Here is a 22,645-nt window from a genome sequence, read left to right as displayed (position 1 = left end):
AATGAATGGAACTACATAATATGAGTTTACTGAATTTTCGTCAGGCTTACTGCAAGGTCTCTGATGTCATCAAAGTGCGACACATCAAGAACGGTGTGGCTATCACTCCTGTGTTTATCAAGGGCTGGTAAGTAAGTCTTAACAAGGGGTGTATGTCAGGCACCAGTGTACCGTGGTGGGGCAGAATAACCGTAAACACCAATACGAAGGAAGTGAATACTTACTGGCGAAATTTATATATAGTAGTCAGCAGCGGTTTTTCCTGGCGTGCTGTACAGAGCAAAACGAGGTTCAGTATCATGGAAACGAAACAAGTTAACGAAGACGCTGTGGTCGTGCAGGGAACGAGAGCCACAGATATCACGGAAAGCTGTGGAAAACGCAAAGGACAAGACACCGACGAACAAGTGAATAGTCGAAAGAAGCGAAAGAGTAACGGAAAACAACTAAAACATGGGGAGAGATATGTTCCCCCTCCGCAAAAACGCAACCCAGGTGTGAGTTTCAACCAAGAACATTTTGCAGAAACGTCATACTATTTTGAAGGAGGCCTTCGCAAAGTATATCCTTATTATTTTGATTTTAAAACCTACTGCAAGGGGCGTTGGATTGGTAGAACTCTGTTTGAAGTTTTTACTACTGAATTTCGTGCTGAACCACTGGACTACTATAAGAAAGCAGTTAAAGTGGGACGTATTCGATTGAATGAAATACCCGTGAATGACTTAAATATAACACTTAAGGTAAGGAAGTATACTCATTCAACTCCCATACCTGCATTTAAAAATTACTACAAGCAAACAAGATGATTTTGTATTGCGTTTCATTAATTTCTCAAGAACAATGACTTCATGAGGAACACAGTGCACCGGCATGAGCCACCTGTGAGTGGTCGGCCACTGGAGGTTTTGGTGGATGATGGTAAAGTGGTAGTGGTGGACAAGCCCGCGTCACTGCCTGTCCATCCCTGCGGGCGATACCGTCACAACACGGTCATCTTTATCCTGGGAAAAGAGAGAGGTCTCTGCGGGCTTCACACCGTGCATCGTCTGGATCGCCTCACTTCAGGTGTCCTCTTGTTTGCCCGCACTTTGGAGGTATCAAAGAAACTGGACCAGATGGTCCGTGATCGACAGGTAAGACCAACACTGTCCACCCCAACACTGTTTAGCCACTACTTCATTAGGCTACTTGCATTTAATTACAAGAGATTAATGTGAACTCAAAGTTGTTATTCTTGTTGCCTGCTTTAGCTCACTGCATGTTAAGTGGTACAGTGTTGGAAGTACCATCCTTTTAGTCTAGAATCCATTTTAGTTAGAACATATCAAAGCAGTTGGGAAAATTGATTTTATTGGTTAGATACCCTTTGTTTACTTTTTTTTTTTAAATGTACCGAGAAGGATTATCTGAAATAGAGGCTTCCTCGTCAAATTCGTTCCTTTGTTTTGTGCAGTTGGAGAAAGAATACGTTTGCCGTGTGGAGGGAGAGTTCCTAGATGGTGAGGTGGTGTGCAAGGAGCCCATTCTAGTTGTGTCCTTCAAGGTGGGTCTCTGCAGGGTGCATCCCAAAGGCAAAGAGTGTTGCACAGTATTCCAAAAGCTCAGCTACAATGGGCGCTCTAGTGTGGTCCGCTGTCTCCCACTCACGGGGCGCACTCACCAGATCCGTGTCCATCTCCAATTCCTGGGCTTCCCCATCCTTAATGACCCGATTTATGGGTCTTCTGCATGGGGCCCGGACAGGGGCAAGGGAGGCCTGCTGGGTATGAGTGATGAGGAGCTCCTGGAGGGCCTCCTACAGGAGCACCGATCAAAGGAGAGTTTGCATCTTTTGGATCTTTCAGATGAAGTGATAGTAGAAAAGAGTGTTGTAGGTAGTGGTGACTCGGTTAACAATGAAATGCAGGTCAAGGCTGAATCTTTAACTGGTGAGTGTGAAGGTTTATGTACCCTGCCCGTAATTTCACTTTCAACAGGGGAGCCTAAACCAAACAGCAGCATCTCTTCAAATTGTAAGGAACTAGAAATGAAGAGTGTTCAGATAGAAAAGAGTGATTCTCACGCTGAGGAGTCATCCAGAAGTGCAAATTGTACCATGGTTGTTAGAGATCATTTGTGTGGGGAGTGCAAAATTGTTCGGCCTGACCCTACAGAGAAGGAACTTGTCATGTACCTGCACGCATTGCGCTACAAGGGGCCTGACTTTGAATACTCAACACGATTGCCCGACTGGGCTGATGAAAACTGGGTCCAGGACTGAAATCCTCTTGATATCACTTCAGAACTTTATAAATATTTACACACTCGAAATCATAAAAGAATAAAAAGAGTGTTTTCTTTTTAAGGACTTTTGTGTGCTTTTAAAACTATAATTTTTACTTCAGTTAATTAGAAATTGCATCTTCAAGTAAAAAGATCAAAACCTTCACCTTGAATGAAGCAGAGCAGAGCAATAAAGTCTAATGAATGTTCAGGTACCAGACTTTGAGGTTCTTGTATTGCACCAACTTTACATCTTTGTGTTCTCAAAACAAAGGCTAGTCTTATATAAAATATTTCTTTATTAAAGTTCTCCATCATATTTTCACCATAGATCATTCTCATACACTTTCAATCTGACATTACATAGCATCGACATAACATGTTTCACAAAAACATGGTCAGTACTCTGTTTGGCACAAATAATTTTTCTACATTTGGCTTTTTGTACATTAGAAAGATTTAACAGCATTGTGGATGTCAGAAATCAGCCATTATTTCACAAAAACATTTACCTTATTGTAATGTAATGAGCTCACTACAGAGGACCTTCTCTTAAACAATGCCAATGTTTAAACCACTAGGACTGCTGTTCAGTGTGTGAGTTCTTAATATAGTGATCAGCACCGTGGGTTCCAGTACTAAGGCAAATCAACACACTTTAAAAGTGATTTCCTTTTTATTTTAATTAAATGGCTTTGTTTTTTACAGCTCAGTCTTTATTGTTGATAAATGTCAAATCTATTTATGACATTACTAATTTGCATATGACACAGCACTACACTTTGCAAGACAAAACCTGTTACAAACTATCTTTTGAACTCTTGTGATCAAACATGAACAAATACAGATTTATAAAGACAAGACTTGCACTTTAATGTGTGGAGCAGAAAAAAAAGTATTGCACAGATTTGGCACATGCCTATGTCAGACCTTGGTTGACTGGCTCTGGTAGATTTATTTAGAAATAAATGTATCCGTTTGTAACTGCACAAGTAACGTATTAGATGACATTTGTTTTTGCCTTTTTTGGTAAATTTAAAATCTGCCTTATATAAAATGTTTTATGGCTTTATTCATATTTGGACCATCTGTCAGAATATTCTGACTATTCAACACTCAGTTTAGGCTTAAATAACAATTGAATATGTTAACGTGATAAATCTTTTATTAATAATAAATCTAAATATGAACCACAGTGCATGGGCAGTAATCCCCCTAGTAAATAAAAAAAAGTCTAGTAAATAAAATAATCATATCTAAGTCTTCTAAATGACAAATGTACAAAACAATATATAATATTTATATGGTTTAGATCAAAGGCTTGGAATATAAAATTTATCAGGGCATTGGTTGGTATTTAACTTAAATGTGGCTCTGAACAAAATCACAAATGCTATCAGAAGTGCTTTTTTTAGGACTACAAGACTGAGAAACTGCTCATCTTGTTGGTTTACAGGTTCAAGTAACAATCCTTTGAGATTTGATACAAGTTTTATGTTATAAAATGCAAACCTAAGGCCTTGATAGACATCCTGTCACCTCTGTTGTAGTGCTTTTTAAGTTTGCAGAATATACGACATGCAGTGACATCAGTTTAAAAATTAAAGTAATATCTGTCAAAATCACTGATGGTGGCAGTGTGCACTTGATTTTGAAGGGTTCCACAAAATGTGTGGCCTATATGATGCAGTGCACAGACCTCTTGTGTCTGGCAGGCATTTACTGACATGTTCATGAATTATACTCTTATCATTTGTTAGCTGCTTTGTACAAGTTCACCGCAGCATTTGAAGTCATGCTGAGGCCACGTTATGGACAGTCACTGAAAAGTATGGACATCTTATGGTCTTATGGACACATTAATCAACTGCCATCCTCACCTCTGCCATCCCTCTTGATCCAAACGTCTGGCATATCTGGTTTACTGTTTGGTAATATCACAGGCAGTTCATTTTGGCTTGTCCGCCCCCTGCCAGACAAAGGGGAAGCGAGGTCATAAACAGTTTCTCTCAGGGATAGACGCAAAGTATCTCTTTTTCCATTAAGGTGGCCTGGTTGAGGCTCTCTTTTGGGTGCTATGGAGAGAGGCACTGAAACAGTGGGCTCAATGTCACTCAAACAGGTCTCATTGGAATCTTCCAGGCCTTCAATGGAACTCTGTGATGGACATGACAAAAGACGTTTATGAGGATGACATCCAGTGGTAACATCCATGGAGAGTGATCGTTTCTTGACATTGTCCATGTTCTTGGGGGCTGTGATGTCTTCCATGCTGGAGGAGGATGACAAAGACACATTCCACAGTTTAATTCTTGTTCCAGACTGGTTGCGACATTTCTTGCACAAAAGCCTCTCCTTCACACGGTCAACCACAGGACCCACCACAGGTTGTAGAGCATGCCTTTTGTAAGGGGAAGAGGTTTGGAGGGCTGGAGGAGGGTCATGACTATTCAGGTGCTCACTACACAAATCCTCATTGTCCACTTCAACACTGATTCTGTCATAATCTTGCTTCGGGCTGAGGCCACAGAACTGGATGTCATCTGAAAGGACTGAAGGTCTGTTGGACAGCTTGCTGGTGCATGTGCTATTTTCAAAGCTGTCACTCAGATGGCAGGCTAGGGGTTGTAGCTCATACTGCTCTGGTTCCTTGTCAACCGATGCTTGGTGCTGCCGGTTACGCTGCTGATTAGGGCACAGGAATCCTCCACCTTCTTTGTTGAAGCTCCTTCTGCCTCGTGACCCTGTGCTACAGCCAAACGTGCCATTAGCTGATGGGTTGGTGCTTCCTGGTTCAGCAGCTGAACATGAAGATTGCGTATTTTCTGTGGCACTCTCTGTTGCACATGGTATAATTATTTTCCCACAGTTCTTCTGAGGGCCAAAGAAACAGCAGAGTGACTGAAAGAAAAACGTAGCAAATCCACATGCTACGCACTTCACAAGGAGCAGGAAAATTCCTAGCTTCCTGATCAGCAGTGCAGTTGCCGGTAGCATTATGATCCCCACACAAAAATATGCTCCTGCACCTGTGGCTACCGGACAACCCATTCTCTTCAGGGAATGTGCTACCCGGCCCAGCCTGTCATTGTGAGGGGCCAGACAGTAAGAAATGCAGTAATTGGCAGCAAAGTCAACAGAGAGCCCTGCAGCAGCTGAAATGAACAGTGCTTCCACACTATTTAACTGCCATTCTAAAAGCACAAGGAGACCAACAGTAGCAAAAACACTCCCCCCCACAGCAACAGTCACATACATGCTTAATGGTATATTCCATGTGGTAAGCAGGAGCAATGCAAATGTAAGACCTACAGAAAAGCCTGCCACCTGTAATGTTTCTGAGCTTAGACATAGCTGGAGGTCATACAATGACAACTGGCTGACAAACCATCCTTTTTGGAGTCCCAGTGGAGCCCCAGAAATCTCTTTATTAAACCAAGACAAAATTTGTTTATAGAATTGTGAAGTTATGCTGAAGTTAAAGCTGTAAAGCTGTGAGGTCTTGAATACTATAACAAGGGCAGCAATTTGACTCTTTGAATCAAACCAAAGGCCTCCAGTCCTTGGCAAATGCTTCTCTGCCTGCTGTTCTGCCACCCTCATTCTGAGGCACTGTTCAAAAACATTGGGCGGATAGGGGAATGGAATACCATTGCAGCAAAAGCTGAAAGCGTCCTCGCTTTCAGAGCAGCGTCGAATGGACACCCACTCAATCAAGTCTTCCACAAAACAGGCATTGTCTTCCACTGCTTCATTTTCAGCTGGTGGTGGTGAGTAAAAACTCTGGTTTTTTATTTTTCCACAAAGATCTCGCAACCACACCTGGGCTTCAGAACTACTCATGTTGAATTCTGGATCCATGGCAAAGGAGCCATTGCGTTTTGGATTGAAATGGTCACCTTCATCGGTTGGGATAACACCCCAAATGAGAGTCAGACTCATGGGCTCATCTTCTCCTTGTTTCATGCGCTCAAACATGAACTGGTGGCGGTATTCTGCATCATATCTCTCAAAGGGGTGACTGGAACGGAACAGTTGAGTCGCCCTGCTTTCTGAGGACGGCAGTTTCATGCCAGGGTCCACACATGAAATGTAAATCCCCCCTGCTGCCAGTACCGCAAACCAGCAGATCCATATGTACCGAAACTTAACCACACCACATGGCAGGATTTTTAAGAAAAGTAAATTAGATGTGTCTGAGAGGCCTCGTTTTAAACCCCGAAATTTTTGTCCCATGGTAAAAAGGCAGCGTTTCCTTGAACTCGTATCCCAAAAGCCACCAGAACCTTTTGAGCAACATGTCTTCCATGGTGACTTAGTAGCAGAGGTTGAAGCTGCTATGGCATAGCGCTCTTGCAAAACAATGGTACAGGGGAGCCAAACAAGAGCAAATAGTGTGTTAATTAAAGACGCACTACCAAGGTACACAGCAAAACACCTCACCACTGTAATACTGCATATGTAGCCGGAGTAGAATGTTACACTAGATGTCAATCCTGCCACCAATATCAAGTAGCCCATTTCCTGTAAGACACGGTGCATTCTCTTTTCTAGTGCAGCTGGGGGATTATGGCTCAGCTGCAACTTCCAGAAATCAATAAATGTGAAGGCTTGATTTGAACAACTTCCCAGCAGGATAAGAGCTGCTGTGAGATTGAGGAGTGGGAAGAACTTTAGGCCAAATGCAACTTTGTAGAAGAAATAGGATGTGAAAAGTGATAATGTAACTGCAACCAGTGACATAGCTGACAAAACAAGTGATTTAAGATATAAGGCTATTGTAAGTAGCAGTGCAAGTACTGTTAGAATTGGATAGACAGAATCTCGTGAGAGGTAATACTTGAAAAGCGTTTGCTTAATCCCCAGATCCATCCCTGTTATGGTGGTGGTGTTATATGTGAGCTCATAGCCCTCAAGATGTTCTAAATAAATCTCCATTAATGCATTTCCTTTCACCACTGGTAGAAACAGAACACTGTATTTTAAAGATGGAACTTGGTATTCAACAGTCTGCGGCCCAAGGAAATCCTTATCCACCAAGTAATGTAGTATCTGAAAGATGATGCTGGACCGCTTGCAGGAGGGTGGGACAGAGGTGCAGTACCCAAATTTGCCTGTCTCTGTGCATGATGCAACCAGCCTTCCATCATGGTAGTAAGGTGCGCATGATCGAAGTAAGCTTAAACTCTCTGACACCTGCTGTGCTGTAAGACTGAAGCAGGAGGAGACATTATTAAGGAGAGCAAGGAAGTTTCCAAGAGACCAGCTTGGACAGCATTCCGCCTTTGGAATTTTGGAACCAGCAACATCTGACTTAAGCTGACAGAGTTTTTCAAAGTGCACATCTGAGCGTATCTGTAATTGAAATAATCAGATGACATGTTTTCAGTTATCAATGATTTACCATTTTGCAGAGTAAATGACACCTGCACATCATTTTTTTTTTTTTTTGCATAATGGCTCAGCTGTATTTGCCTTGAAGCATAGTACACCCTTTTAGGATTACCTGGGTCTGTTCCATCTCACACATGGAGTAGATTGCCTTGAGGCTCCAGAGACTAGCGGAGTTTCCAGAGCGAAAGACCAGCTGGGCATAACGATCTCCTGCAGGACAGAAAATGGAGCACACACACCAGCATCCTTTATTACAGGCCACTGTCCATTTGCTAATTTATTATGCTGGAAAACTTTATATTCTACTGAACATTGGCATATAGCAAAAATAATAGGTTGTCATTGTTTGCCTCACCTGGCGCATTACAAAAAAATGCATTCTCAGCTGAGTCTATTTGCAGCATTCTTCTCGAACGATGTTTTAGATGATGCGGAGCTCTACTAGAGATCTCCCTGTAAACACCATAAGCAATGGATTCTAAATATTACAACTCTATTCTCTACGTAAATATAGTTTTATCTGTAGAGAACTCTTCCAGTATGCGCAGTACCGTACTATACTCTGGTCTGCAAACTGCTGGGGAGTGAGTGACGAGGCTTTCCCAGGCTCAGTGCTTTCCTGCAGCTTTGTCCATGCAGCCAGTCGAATACCAAGGTCTGTTCCACGGGGCTCAAAGCCCTATAAGAGCCCATCAGAAACGCACAGAAAGGAGATAAATGTCCTCTGAAGAATGCATTAAAATCATGCGATATGAATTTGCAGGCCTGACATTTGGGCCTATTCAATGGCAGAAATTTTTTCAAGGACAAAATGAAAGCTTTCAACCACTGTGGCTCCAATTACAGCACATATAGTTATAGTCACTTACACTTTTTTGAATGATTAATAATTCAAGATTTTGTAGAAGATGACATTTGTGAATAAGTGCTATATAAATTGGTTAATTTTAATTAGTCCTTTGCACTAATGATTGGAATGGTACTTACTAACAGAGGATCAGAAAACTCTGGCAGGGGACCAATCAAAATCCCAGCCATGGAAAAGGTGAGAAGCACTACTGCACATGAGATAAGCACAGTCATCGGGTATTCCACTATGACCTGGGAGTAGCTGTCAAAATTGGAGAATTCAGTTTATTTTGCTTGAAATGCAAACTCATTAGTCAATACAAACTACAACAACATTTCAGTGATTCCCAGTTTTTTTTTCCAAAACACCTTTTTTTTTTTCCAAATCGCTGCCTGTGAGGTTGTCTTTACACATGCTTTCACAAATTCAGAATCTTAATTCAGATTCATCTTTCCTTTTTATTAATATTCATAAGTCAACGAAATAGCATATTTTATTAATCCTAAAAGCCAACAGAATAGTGTATTACCAACAATATGATCACATTGGGCCAACCCACCTTTTCGGAATCCTGTGGAGCCTTTGAGTCCTATAAAAGAAATATTGTTTACAATTGGGAATGCGTGCATTTGTAACAGTCAGAAGAGCATTTTAGACTGGAAAAAGTTTGAACCTGACTGTCACCACATGATGCTGTACAGGCTTGTAGTTACTACCATCACGTGATCCGTGCAGCCAATGACACTGCATTGTGTTGTGACAGATTCTGGTGGAAGGGACTGCACCTGGGAGCTGACTTGATGGCATTTGCTGAGCAGGCTGAGTGAGAAGGCGCATTCGTTTGATTCAGACAGACATTGCCTGTGATTGGCTGGTGGTGGCCACAGCATGGGCACTTCTTGAGATGAGGTGACTGGTAGGCACAACTCTGTGACATTTGGTCATACAGTTGAGAAGAAGAGGGTGGTTTGGACAGATTGTTTATCTGGTCACACTCTATCATCACCTGATTCATTAGGCACTCTGCATCCTCGTTGTCCGGTGGACACAAAGACAGCTTTGGGATGTCACTGCAAATAACCAGGAAATGGCATCACATCTCTATAAGAACATCCTTAAAATATGCAAGCTTTATTTTTGAATATGTAAAGCTACATTTAAGTCAATATGACATTCTGATAAGCCATAGTTTATGTTCATTAGATGGTCAGCTTCTAGATACTTCATGGGTAATATTAGACAAACAACTTTGTATACAGTCATATTACCAACAGCTTGAATTAGATAAGATAAGTGACATCTAAAGAACATACTGGTGCAAGGCTTGAAGGCCCGATTAAGCTAAAAGAGAAACACCATCTGCCAACCTTGTCAACATACACAAGAGGACCCTTTGAGAAGGCAGTGCAACTTCATCTAATAAAGAATGACTCATGTTTACAACTGAAGTGCACATACAGGTGATGCTTGTGAAGTAGAAGATATCACCCCCTCTCCAAGCTTTGCAGGATAATCTATGGCTCTGCATAACATTCACTTGGTACCAACATTCAAAGGGCACCAACATTTAATTTGTATAAAGCATTTTAAAGACAGTGAAATTAAAACATTGTGTTTATATTCTTACATAGGCTAATGGTGCTGAAATAATCTTCAGGTCAATACCATGGTATTCCACGTCATGTTCTTCTACAAATTAGCTGCATTATGCCTTTCCCCAAAACACAACAAAGCTGCTGGGACATGTTAATGATTTTCTTTATTGTTATGTCTATGCCTATGTCTATAAAAAGCATACAAAGTGTGTATAAGAATTGGCAGTACCAGATAACCTGCTCAAGTGCTGAGCTTTTAACATAATTAACCCAAGCCCAGATTTTCAGTCCTCATTTTCACAAGACAGACTCTCCTGCGTCTGAGCTCCTTTCAAGTGATCTGTGCGGTCCTAAGCTAGCAGCAACCAGTGTTCCTCAGCTACCATGTGCACACTTCCCTGTCACGTTGGGTGACATACCGCAGTCAGCGCTGACAGCATGTGGGTACCCAGAGTGCTGCAGGAGCAGCTGGAGCTAGAGACGCCGTCACTCTCTCCACCACAGTGAGGGACTGCACCAGTAAGCGCTCTTAATTAGGCCCATGACAGCTTGTAATAGACCTGAAAACCCATCAATACAGTTTGTCTATTTTTTTTCGCTGTGGAATTATTGTTGAACACAGCGCCACCCAGCTGTGTGTGATGAAATCATTATCGGCAGGAGATTTTAGATGCAGCTTTTTTTTTTTTTTTCAGCAGTCAACATTTAATTCACACATATGATTGACAGCTATTCTAAGACCCTGATACAGGCAAGGTTCTGTGTAATTACAGTATTTCTGTTAAATGAGTGTTAAGATATATAATTCCAATATTTTCACAATTTCTTAGCAATAATTAGATTGCTTTTAGTCTCAGTGCAATAATTACTTACATTTCTTACATAATTACTTACATAATTACTTACTGCAATAGTTATTGCAGCTATTAGCTTTGCCTGACTGCTGTCTGTTGAAGCAGTGCCACCTCAGCATTAGTGCATCTGCTTTTGTGGTCTGTATTCCTGTGTCTACAGGTTTGTGCTTAATCAGGGTCTGTAAATACTGCTCTTGACCATCTGGCTGCACAGGTTTCCTTTCTTGTCAATGGGGCAAGTCTGTGTCATCATAGTTCTTGCCAGCACCAGTTTCAGTGCACAAGCCTGATGTGATCTGGTCAGCTTTGCAGTGATTTTGTTGCATTAGGCAGTTTACACAGCCAAGACGTGAGTATTGACTGCAGTCTGATGAGAGTGCTAGGTCAGCCATTGGAAAAGGGTTCTTAATAAAAACTAATAAGCCAGCGCAATATAGTAAAAAAAATGAATTCCATTCCATTCTAAGAATGTTATAATATTTCAAATAATTCCTTGTTTACATATAACAGTTCTAGCATATTTAAAGCTCATTTGGTTACTTATCTGGCGTTTTCTAATTTTCAAATGTAATGCTTAAAACCACTGAGCATGTCAGGCTTTCTAGCAATGGATACAATAGAACACTTCACACTGATGTTGATGTTCCCACTGTTCATTCATAAAATGTTTCACACTGATGCTGATGTTCACACTGTTCATTTATTCATTCTTTTATTCAGAGCTAACATTTACACCTCCCTTATGGGGCACTGTCTATCTGTGTATTTGGCCTAGAGTTTCAAAGTCTGAATAGACCCCCAAAAGGGAAATTCAGTGGATTTATCTGGAAAGCACTACCTATCATACAATGAGTCACCTGTGTTAGACTGGCTTCTGGGTACTACCCCTTCTGTTCCAGGTAAAGCCAGGCCACAGTCTATTGCAATGAGCCTCCCACTCCTGAAGACCAAAATGAGTGTTTCTATTCTATGCACTAAAATAAATACTTAGTCTTAAGGTCTGTAGGTTGTTGGTAGGTCATGGATTCAAGTTTCATTGATGGCAAATTCCCATTTAATTTCTAAAAGAAGCATTTCTGGTGTGATATTTTGGCTGCAGTGTGACTATAAAGCTGAACATTTCTCTCAACCTCCACTAATCATGCATTATGCTTTGCCCCTGCTATGCTCAGTTTGAGACAGGGTCTCGGTAATGAAACCATGCTGCATGCTCCACGCAGGCGCCTAAGGCAGTGCGGCTTCTGCTCTTGGCTGAGTTGACAATAGCGAGGAGGCTTGATGTTGCATGGCATTAAAACCGGTGGCTCTGCAGAATATACGCCTCAGCATTGCTACTTTAAACACACAGCAAGGGAGGCTGGAATACTGCACAGCCACAGCCCTGGGCTGCAAAAGCCTGAGTAAAGCCTGTGATGAACCAAGGCATTGCTAATGGTCTTATCTAGTTGTGCATGACCTGCAAAAAGATTGGACATGCACATGCATCATGCAGTATTAGTAGGAGTAGGAGCATGGTTTTCCTGATCAAGATGACTGTAAGCACACAATAAGGCATCACATTCATACAGATGCTGCTGGATTTTTCATGCATCAGTGTTCATAACGCTAACTCCAGCATTAATTGTTTAACTGCATACTGTCTTCTTGTGTGTTTAATAAACCCTCAACTGAATCCAAGTGAGCCTGAATACATGTCTTTGAAAGCTATTTTTTCTCACTCACCCTGGTCAACAAGAAATTGTTCAAAACAACATTAACCATTTCGGATGGAAAAAGACTAAATTCAGTGCTGGATACAAGCAGTTTTCCACCGTGACTGAGATCAGCTCCATCTCCTATGAAAACAGCCTTCTCACTCTGCACTGCAGTTCTTCCCCTGGAAGCTCGAGTCATTTGATTTTGTGCAAGGCACGCGAGCAGCCATTTTAAGCAATGCAAACAACAAGAGATAACAGCATGGCACAAAACCCTTTGATTAGCAAATCAAAGGCTGCACAGAAGGGCCTCGCTACACGCATCGCTCTTGCAGGATGAAGATGATGCTTCTTCAGAGGGAGCTCGTGCCCCGAGTCATGGTAGACCCTGCTGGAGCGTGTCCACCAGAGCTCAGGAGTTCTCCCCTCTCACCATCTGCTTAGTACTTCTCCACTCTCTGATGGCCTTGTTCCATTTATTGTTGTCAGAGGCAAGGAGACATTGGCCATGTGATTTGTTCTGCTGAAGCGAGGCTGTTCTCTCTGAGTTAACAGAAAACGCTGGCATTTTTTTCTGCTGCAGGGCTAATTGCTGCCTTTGACTGCTTAAGAAACTGTCTACTTAACACTCCATGTTCTTCATAACGAGAGAACTGACTGGGAATTGGGACAAGACAACAACCCCCAACTGGCTATGCAACTGAGCCTGACTACTTTGCGATACACAGATGGAATACGTTAGTTCACACATTCTATTCTCCTGAGGTTCCAGACTCTGGTAGAATATTTGATATTCTCAGTTGAACACCCACAACAATTCGCTTTCATCTTTGAATTTCATAGCCGTTGTATTATACCCTGGATAGTAATAACATCTCTGCAAAATTACAAATGTATTTTTATAGCCTGCAGCCATCTGACCCAGTCATATCTGATTTGTGTGAACATACAAGTATGGAACATAGGACAATGTCACACTGAGGTGAACTGAGATCTTTCCGTCTTTTCTTAACTTACCGTGTGTACTCGGAATTTCATCCATTTTTTAAATATCATCCTTATCAATGAGTTAATTCATGTTAATGAGTGAAACAATTACAAGAACTCACAGAACCCTACAAGTTCAAAAAGCGTAAGTTCTATTATTTTGTATTACTCAGTGGATTTGATTATTTATATTTGCTGGTTTGCGCTAGTTATGAAACCCAGGTGACACGAACATAATCCTGGGTAGGAATTTACTTTCTGAACTTAAAAGTCTGCTTCTGATTCTGAGACACCTTAATAAGGCATATAACGCTTACAAACAAGACTTCTGTGTAGCTGTTCTGTTCTGTGTAAATGGGCAACGGAGCTTTCAGTGCTGTACTGGTTTGTTCACTTGCTGTTATCGGCAATGGACCCTTTTCAATGCCGTCAAGCTTGTGAGTGTACTCATGAAAGATCTCTAAAATATCTTACAGCATACGAGCAAAGTGACCCCGAGCCTCACATGTGTACGTCAAACTCTATCAGTAATCTTTATGTCAGTACATTTATGGCCAGTTTGGAGTTGTTGCTGCTACTGTTCTCTCTGGTAAGCCATCACAATATTTCAAACGTATTATGAATTTAGCGATGCAAGTGACACGTGCAAGCTCAAGAGTAAATGAAAAGCATGATGTATTATTTAGATAACACATTCAGGTTACAAGATTGCAATTAAATGTAATTTGTGTTTGGGTACTATGACATTTAAAATATTGTACCACTGGTGTCTGCATTAAATCTCAAGAAAATCAGTAACGTAGCCTACCTCTGAGCTGGTGCCCCCATCGTCGTCGGAATAGGCATTTCAGTATCATCACGCTCACCATGGACTGAAACAGTATCCATATTGACAGATGCCTTTTACAGCTAGATTGCAAACCTTATCTGCTTTAAACAACCAATATAAAATGTATAACGCTGTTATTTATTCGTGCCTTAAATTATGCTCACGGGTCTCCGTGTTGGGGCTAAACCTATGCTACTGAGTGTGTGTGGGCTTGTCCGTTTTCACAGTCTTGTCCTATTGGACGATCCGCGTGATGAGCGGTGACGTTGAGGACTTGACCGTGAATTGAACGGGCGCTGTTCACGGCAGGGTGGTGCCGGTCGCATCGTTTTTTCCATGCGCCGCAATAGCAGGGTTTGTAACACATTGCTGTACAAATTTTTGTTTTTTGGAGAAAACACAACAGCAGCGTCCTATTCTTCTACGAAGAGCTGCCTTATTACTTAAAAAAGGTTTACTAAAATCATAGCTGAGGTCCTGGGACGGATTTCATTGGATCCTTTATACAGGTCTAGATTTAAAACTTTTTTGCCAATTTTCTATAATAGAATTCCATGGCATCAGAGTCGCCTCCAAATTGTAATAGCATTTTAAAATGATCGCAAAAGGCGAAATTAGTTGTTAGGGTAATTTAACGACCTAAATTGTTAGAACTGCCGAGGGACGTAGAAGCATTTGTCATCATAATTCACCATTCATTTAATTATTATCTGGGCCGCTAATAAACAGACTCACTGTAGCCTATAGCATGGCCTCTACTAGACATCATTTTGAAATTCCCATCACGGACATATCCTGATTCCACAATGTGCTAGAGAAGCCGTCATCTGTCAGAAAGCAGATTAACTAGAAGCCTTCCTATTATGTATCATGTGTTCAGCGCTCCTGCCGGCTGACGGTGGGATTCGTTTAGCCCGTCTGCTCGGGATCATGGGTGTTTCTGAACTGCCGCCCGTGGTAATTTCCAGTGCCAGCCACATAACAAAAGGGTTTATTTACAGCCCCAGTTCATTTCAAGAGTAATTAGAAACATCTTCCAATAAGCGTAGAAAAAACAGTTCACCGACTGACAATTAAGCTCGCTTAAATAAGATTTGTCCAACAGAATTAATGTAGCCTAGTGTTTTTGTGGTCTTTTCTTTGGACACGATGAGACAGATGTAGGCAGTAATACTGGTTACTGTAATGTTGGCTGACTTCCCATACTTTAAATTTGCCCCCTAAATTGTCTTTTTAACCCAAAACAAAGCTGCATATACTTAATTTTAGTACATTTTAGTAAAATTCTTAAAAATACTGCATATTCTTGTAGATTATCTTGATTTACTTCAGGCAGAGTTGCAGGTGGGTTCTCTTTGCTACCATCTACTGTTTGAAGGACGTCAGTGCAATTTAAACTTCGAAAAGCGGTTCATTGGTAGAGCCATACCTGTAACGGTAACAATAACACAAAAACGAAAATTAATGAAAACATTTTTCGAACTGTTTCGAATTGTCGTTTTCTGTCTGAAATAATTCCTGTGCAAATGCTGAACTCAGCCCAGTAGCCCGTTGGTTCTCTTTTTGCAGTAGGCTGAGTTAAGCGCGCAAGGACACGCCTTCGGGGCGTTTCCCTAAACTACCGATACGAGACGAGGCTACTTGAGTAAACATACTGACATCACATTAGGAAGCATGATTGAGTCGAGCGGGGAAAAACCTACCAGTGAATATACATTGAGGACATCTAGTAACGATAAGTCATGTCTTCCCCAAGAAACCTCTGTTTCACTGTATCGTCTCTTGCTTTGATGATTATTTCTTTAACAGTTATTTTAAAGAAATGGCACTGTGGTCTCAGAGAGAAGGATTTTGGAGATGCTGCTCCAAGCATGGATTTAACTCCTGGGCGCAAAAGATTACTTCAACAACTAAGAGAGCGTCAACAAGAAATTGTTCCCTTCTACATTACATCGCAACAGGAGTTATCAGAAATGAAACCAAAATTTTCAAGTGTTGACGGGGAACATACTAAAAGGAATAAAACGTTGTGGAATGCAAAAACGTCTGGATCGGACATTGGATGCAATGATTTGAGTGGCATGACAGTTGTGGATTTTCTTGGAGCTGGTTACACTAAAACGGTGTTAAAGGTCATTTTACCGCAAGGAGTGTCTGTTGCTTTGAAATCTGTAAATGACCAAGGTACTGACATGAGATCTTGTCTTGAGGATTTCAAAGATCCCCGAGGCTGTCAAGAGCTCGTGTCGTTCAAACTGCGGAAAGAAATCGTGTTACTGCAGAGGCTGCAACACCCTAATATCGTAAAGGTAAGAATTAATAAAACAGACAGATTCGTTTAATAGAAAATAGTATTTAATGTTACAGTTACAAAAATAAACTCCTCTAGCTGAACGATTTGTCTGAGCTCCTTGCTGAAATTCTTTTTCATAACTTGGCATAGGTGTTTTGAAACCTTAATTGATGGAATTCAGACCTCACGTCTAATTTTAGTATTTGATGTTTCTGTATCACATGGCGTGCGTTTGTTTTCTATAAAGCTACTACATTTTTGCACACCATGTGTCCACTTCATAATGTTCAGCTGTAGCCTTGCTCGAAGTTCTGACAAACTGCCTTATTTGACTGTTGCAGCTGAGGGGTCAGTGTCAGGACAGTGCCCTGGCAGGAGGGGTCATGGCTGTGTTGGAGCAGGGGACCCCAGTGCAGATGATTCAGCTACTGCAGAGACCCTGGGAAGAGCGTTTTCGGGTAAGATCCTCACCACAACCTCCCCCCCCACCCCCTGCTGAGTGTTAATCAGGAGTTCTCCACCCACTGTTCCCCCATGAGGCATACCTGAAATGGGGGGTGGATTAACTAAAGTGCTATCTCCAAACCAGCTGAGCCCTATCAAATACTCCAAAGGTACAAATATCTGTCTCAAATCCCTCTACTAGCTGTTTAAACTGAGCATAATCTGGCCATCAGTGTGACTGAGTGATGATCTGATACTGGCTTTCAGCAAGGGAGAAATGCAGTATGGAAGGGCCTGATTCAAAAGAGGCAGGTGCAGCCTGTCATTGCGCTTTGATTTTTCATGGTTGTCAACACAGAGCAATTCAGCATCCACCTCTGTTTCTATTAGGCTGCACCAACATGATGGCTAAAATGTTGTGGCTATCATGTATTCAGTACTCCATATACAATATACTGAGTTATAAAATAATCTTCTAACTCATTGCTCTCCTTGTCAATGAATTCAGTGAAATGCAGCTTTGTTTTAAGATGCTGGTCCTCGGTGTAGGACTTGTGGTGCCCTTTCTATGCACATTGTTTGATTTTGCTGCTTTTCATCTTATTTTAGCTCATTTCACTGATTCAGGTGTGTTAGTTATTGGAATCATTTTATTTAGATTAGCTTTTGTATTTTTGAAAATGTATGTAATAGGTATTTATTTAGACTAGAATAGCATTTAAGAACCCTTTAAATTAGTTAAAACTTTGAAAATTTTGTGTAATCTCTGTATCCTTTTATATATTTGTTAATAATAGAATCCACTGCTCACTTCCACGCCAATATTAAGCGTTCATGTAATACCCTTTATGTTCTATTGGTGGAGATGTATGTATACTTACAATTACCAATTGGCATCGATCGAATTATTGAATGTTTACACTGTGCTAACATGATTACTTTCACATGTGAATTTTGCTCCGCTAACCCTCTGATCCCACTGTGCTGCAGGTCTGTCTTGGCCTGGTCCGACTCCTGCACTACCTGTCAAACTCCCCGCTAGGCTCTGTGGCATTGCTGGACTTCCAGCCACGGCAGTTCGTCATGGTGTCTGGTGAGCTTAAGCTCACTGACTTGGATGATGCCAACGCTGGGGAGCCGGCGTGCCAGGCCCACTCGGACTGCCTGCTGCGTTTTCCACTGCGCAACTTCACAGCACTGTGCTCGCCGCACGGGATTTGCGAGGGCCTGAACGAGATGAGGAACCTCTACAATGCCTACAGGTGACTGTGGCCTGCATTCCTACCTTTATTGTCTTGCCGGATGATAAAGAGCTTGTTTTACAAGTGCCTCCTGGGGTTGGCGCGAGGGAGTTTTATGGCTGACACCCCCCACCCAGCTACCCACCCACCCGCCAGGCTTGGTATGATTAATTGTCCACTGTGGAGAGTATCATGGGCACCAGTGGAAGCATATTAATTGAGTAGCTTGAATTACTGCGTGTTCCAGTCTGGTAGCCTGACAAAGGACATGCAGATCATTGTCAGATGTAACTTTGTTGTTCTTGTGTCTCCAGATATTTCTTCATTTATCTGCTGCCTCATCAGACTCCAGCAGCGCTAAAACCTCTCGTGGATCAGATAATGAATGCAACAGGTGAACAGATTTTCTGTTTTTGTGGTCTCAGACATCATGTCTCTTGATTGGTGAAAATGTACTTTTCTGATCCTATTATATAAATAATAGTGATGTTCTCCAACAGGGGAGTTGAAGCAGAGCATTAACAAAACACTGGAGGTGTTTGAAGACATTTTGCATGTATACAAGTCTGGGATGTATCTACGGAACATGCCTATTTCCATAATTAAAGGTATTTATTAAATGCTATCCTCTGATATTGTATATTGATGGTGATTTCTGGCCATTGTCATTTAGTCTCATTAATTTTCTTGCTGTTAGAACTCCTGCACACCCCCCACTTGCAGTCATTTTTTTGTTCAGCCTCTGTCATATTAGTAAGAGATAAACAGATTGTTTTTGTTCTTAGAAATATTTTGGTGTTTATACTCTATATGCCCCGACGGCACCTTACTCTTCAGTTTTCTCCTCACACATCAGTCCCTTAGTGCTTGAAAACAGATATACGTTTTATTTTTTGTGGAACAAAGAACATTACACGTTCTGAATGCATTTCTGAATGCAGAGGCACTCCTCTGGACGAGAAATGTGCTTATATTAATGTCCAAAATATAACTGGAGCAGCACCCTGAAGCAGATGTGTAAAGAGAGACTGCGTAATTTAATCTGTCTTCAAGCAGTGGTGAAGTACTGATGTCCCCTGCAGGACTTTGGTGCTTTAGCTCTCTCTCTCTCACTCTGTGGAGAACCTGAGCTCTGCCAACCATAAATCATCTGCATGGCTAGAATTCAACAGAGCAGAGGCATAAAAAGGACCAGACATTGCTAGAACTATCTTCTGTCCAAACAAGTTCACAGCAGCTCTTGTAAAATGTTTCAACACATTTGTTGATCTTTTCCCTCCCTTTGTCAGTGTTAGAGAGCTACTGTTTAGGTGCTTGCTTCTTAGCAGCAACCTGTCCTCAGTCTCTGTTCATCTTAAACACACACGCACACATGCTCACCCGGTTGCTTTTAACCACCTTTCATATCAAGTGAAAGGCATACCAGTAAGCAACATGAGTCTCTGCCACCTCTGCTGAGAGCAGGAGGTGTCTGTTCTCTTTATATGCACCTAACATGCTAATGCTCAGCAGATGAGCTTTGGCACGGAGCTGAGCAAGCCATTAACCATTTATGGTCTGATGTGGTTTTTGACGTGTGTGTGTGTGTATTTTATTTCCTACCTCTTTACAGATTACGCTGTACTGAAAGGGATTGGGACTGCCGGGAACATGGAGTACAAATGCTGGCTATCATACAGCCATCAGGGCTGTGTGCTGTCTGTGTACAATGCCACAGAGGCTGCCCTCATCTGCAACTCGCACCCACAATGCACCAGCTTCTCCGTTAGTGGCCAAAAGACATGGACAGGTTGGCATTTAGCTCAAAATGTAGTAACACATGTCTATCACACAAAAATAAAACATACTGCAGTCTGCTTTTAACTAACCCTTTTAAACCTGGGTTAACACTATCGACAAAAAAATCACCAATCTATCCCAAATAAATATATTGTACATAGCTAATACATAAAGTATTGAATCCACGAATTTAAAAGAGCATGTTCTATAAAATAATAGGATGTGCTTTCGCATTGCAGTAAATTCCACCAATGCTGTCTTGCGTTAGCCCACCATCGTACTGATACATCCAACATCAAATGGACATCTTTGTTTGATGGGCATGCTTTCAGCACAGCCACGGCTACCACTATTCATGTTCATTGTGCGTGCGTTTGTAACTCTGGGTCCTCCTTGCCTTTACTTGCCTGCAGGCCGACTTCTTGCCTCCTTCAGAAGTGGCTTCAGCCATCTGGTTCCAGATGTGAGCTCAACGGTCTATGTGAGGAGATCCAAAGCCTCTGCAGCTGTGCTTTAAGGGAGAAAAGAGAGAGAGAGAGAGCCTGGGGGATGGGGCAGAAGTCTAAAATGAACGAATGCAATGTATTTATAGGCATCCCACTCAAAAGTCTGTTTGATCTGCCCGCCAGTCCTACACACTGCCAAGAGGTGTTTAAAAGGATTTCCCTTCAGGTATAATTATGCTCTCTGCAAGCAAAGAAACACCCAACTGTCAGTGGGCTTTTTTGTCTTTCTGTTGTATGTGTGGTACAGTCTATTGAAAGTACATGAAGCCTATTCTGCAGTCTACAGCATGCAGAAAGAAACCAAGCACTTCTATAGATTTACTTTCATGTTAATAGTGCCTGAAGTCCCATGGCATTTGTGCTGATAGTTGGCAAATCTTAAGTGTAGTGTTCAACAGGCAAGAAAGTACTGAGACAAACAGCTGGGCCTGACCTGAGCTTTACTTCTGTGACTGCATAGTTGTTGTAAGATACTACAGCTGACTTTACTTTATTCACTTTTTATGGTCCCCCACATTTCCATCCCATGGATGTGATGCTTTTGTTGTTCTTTCAGAGAAAGAGTTTGAGACTGTCTGTCCACATCTGGATGTTAGGCAGCATATGTATTTGTGATGCAAGTGTAAATAAAAACATTTTACTTCATCATGTTGTCTCATATGTTGTGATGTACAGCAAACCAAACAAAGTAAAGAATCCCTCTGCATGGTGTTGGCATTCTCCTCTTCACTGTGAAGCTCTATTCATAGCTGTCACTCTGTCCACTCTCCTGTCTTCAATCTGTAAAGCATTTCATGGAACCACCCCCCACCCCCACAAAGTTTATACAAAACCTTTCCACTGCATGCTAATAAATTACCTGTATGGTCATTATGGCTTAATTATTGCATGCAAATGCTTTTTGTTTGAGGTCTCTTTTTCATGGAGATGCCTGAAAAACAGACTCGCATTAAGAACAATTAAAGTAAATCTGCTGTTAGCACACGAATGAGGGGAGCCATCTGGCCCTCCATTCAGGGGGGCATTGTAGATATGCACAGATAAGCACACACCCAGGGCTGCTCAGCAGTGCCCAGGGCTTGATCTGTTTAATGGGCTAGATTTAAAGCCCCCCCCCCCCCCCCCCCCCCAACTAGCCTGTCATGGGGTTCAGGGGTTCTCCAGCTGATAAGATCTCATGCAATTATCCTAAATTATCCAAGGTATTGAAAATGAGAATGTAGAGTGAATCACTAGTAATGGAACTGACCTGGAGGCAGGGCTTGCCCATCTGGTGGGCCACTCCAACAAAAGGACTACAGGTATTCTGGAACCAGCGAATACCACTGAGATGGTTAACAATGGAGTCATGATACCAATTTTTGTGGTTTTTGTAGTTTACTTAAAGGGCATGAAAATCAGCATGGTCCTAACATGAATACCTTCCTGTAACTGGCGTTGTGGACATCCTTGTGTTTATCTTGGCTCATGCTTTGGTGGCCATGACTTCTGCTTGCCGTCAAGTATGCAAAACCCTGTATCCTAAAACATATTTGTTTCCTTGGACTATGAAGGTTAAATGCAAGTCACAAATGTAAAGATAGCATAGGCAATATGTTCAATTACTAATTATATCTGAGCAACTTATGCTTTGCTATTTTTATCTTGAAGAACAATACCTATACTTACTTTTATTTTAGAAGCTGAAACTTCTATAGGCTGTTCAAAGAGTATAGAAACACAGAGAAAGGTTCCTTTCTTCTCTGCCTTCTTGTGAGTCATAGAGTTGGGCTCTGTTCCTGTGGCTTAAACCTACAGCTGTGGTGGTGATGAGGAAGGTTGTTATTGCATACTGCTCTCGCTGCCATTTTGTTTCCTTAGTTTCCAGTTTCACTTGCGCCATTTCCATCGTTTTTATTCATGACCTCCATCTGG

At 41.7% G+C, this 22,645-nt stretch overlaps 3 protein-coding genes across 3 annotated transcripts; 2 read left to right on the top strand and 1 right to left on the bottom strand.

Annotated features, from left to right (window-relative positions):
* The first annotated feature begins 91 nt into the window (after positions 1-91).
* Positions 92-2,344, top strand: rpusd2 (RNA pseudouridine synthase domain containing 2). The gene is made up of 3 exons (XM_027008890.2): positions 92-743; positions 840-1,136; positions 1,457-2,344. Exons 1-3 carry the CDS (start codon positions 153-155, stop codon positions 2,261-2,263), a joined length of 1,695 nt encoding a protein of 564 aa, XP_026864691.2. The 5' UTR covers positions 92-152; the 3' UTR covers positions 2,264-2,344.
* Positions 2,345-2,546: 202 nt separating this feature from the next.
* On the bottom strand, positions 2,547-14,634 carry disp2 (dispatched homolog 2 (Drosophila)). Its single transcript, XM_027008888.2, has 8 exons — positions 14,448-14,634; positions 9,295-9,579; positions 9,069-9,098; positions 8,647-8,770; positions 8,211-8,338; positions 8,015-8,112; positions 7,772-7,869; positions 2,547-7,620 (listed from the first exon to the last, which is right to left on the bottom strand). Exons 1-8 carry the CDS (start codon positions 14,525-14,527, stop codon positions 4,129-4,131), a joined length of 4,335 nt encoding a protein of 1,444 aa, XP_026864689.2. The 5' UTR covers positions 14,528-14,634; the 3' UTR covers positions 2,547-4,128.
* A 1,508-nt stretch (positions 14,635-16,142) lies between these two features.
* Positions 16,143-21,346, top strand: pkdccb (protein kinase domain containing, cytoplasmic b). The gene is made up of 7 exons (XM_027008879.2): positions 16,143-16,777; positions 17,103-17,219; positions 18,196-18,467; positions 18,761-18,840; positions 18,947-19,054; positions 20,059-20,235; positions 20,639-21,346. The coding sequence occupies exons 1-7, from the start codon at positions 16,211-16,213 to the stop codon at positions 20,740-20,742; spliced, it is 1,425 nt and encodes a 474-aa protein (XP_026864680.2). The 5' UTR covers positions 16,143-16,210; the 3' UTR covers positions 20,743-21,346.
* Positions 21,347-22,645: the final 1,299 nt, after the last annotated feature.

This window comes from Electrophorus electricus, chromosome 13, assembly GCF_013358815.1.
Source record: "Electrophorus electricus isolate fEleEle1 chromosome 13, fEleEle1.pri, whole genome shotgun sequence".
NCBI lineage: Eukaryota > Metazoa > Chordata > Actinopteri > Gymnotiformes > Gymnotidae > Electrophorus > Electrophorus electricus.
This window is presented reverse-complemented; position numbering and strand designations above follow the sequence as displayed.

Coding starts and splice junctions, on each gene's coding strand:
- rpusd2 (XM_027008890.2), top strand. CDS start 153: ATGTCAGGCACCAGTGTACCGTGGTGGGGCAGAATAACCGTAAACACC. Junction 744..839: donor ACTTAAATATAACACTTAAG/GTAAGGAAGTAT, acceptor TAATTTCTCAAG/AACAATGACTTCATGAGGAA. Junction 1,137..1,456: donor AGATGGTCCGTGATCGACAG/GTAAGACCAACA, acceptor TGTTTTGTGCAG/TTGGAGAAAGAATACGTTTG.
- pkdccb (XM_027008879.2), top strand. CDS start 16,211: ATGTCTTCCCCAAGAAACCTCTGTTTCACTGTATCGTCTCTTGCTTTG. Junction 17,220..18,195: donor CCTGGGAAGAGCGTTTTCGG/GTAAGATCCTCA, acceptor ACTGTGCTGCAG/GTCTGTCTTGGCCTGGTCCG. Junction 19,055..20,058: donor GCCTATTTCCATAATTAAAG/GTATTTATTAAA, acceptor ACCTCTTTACAG/ATTACGCTGTACTGAAAGGG.
- disp2 (XM_027008888.2), bottom strand. CDS start 14,527: ATGGATACTGTTTCAGTCCATGGTGAGCGTGATGATACTGAAATGCCT. Junction 8,771..9,068: donor CTCCACAGGATTCCGAAAAG/GTGGGTTGGCCC, acceptor CAATTTTGACAG/CTACTCCCAGGTCATAGTGG. Junction 8,339..8,646: donor AGTTTTCTGATCCTCTGTTA/GTAAGTACCATT, acceptor GGGCTCTTATAG/GGCTTTGAGCCCCGTGGAAC.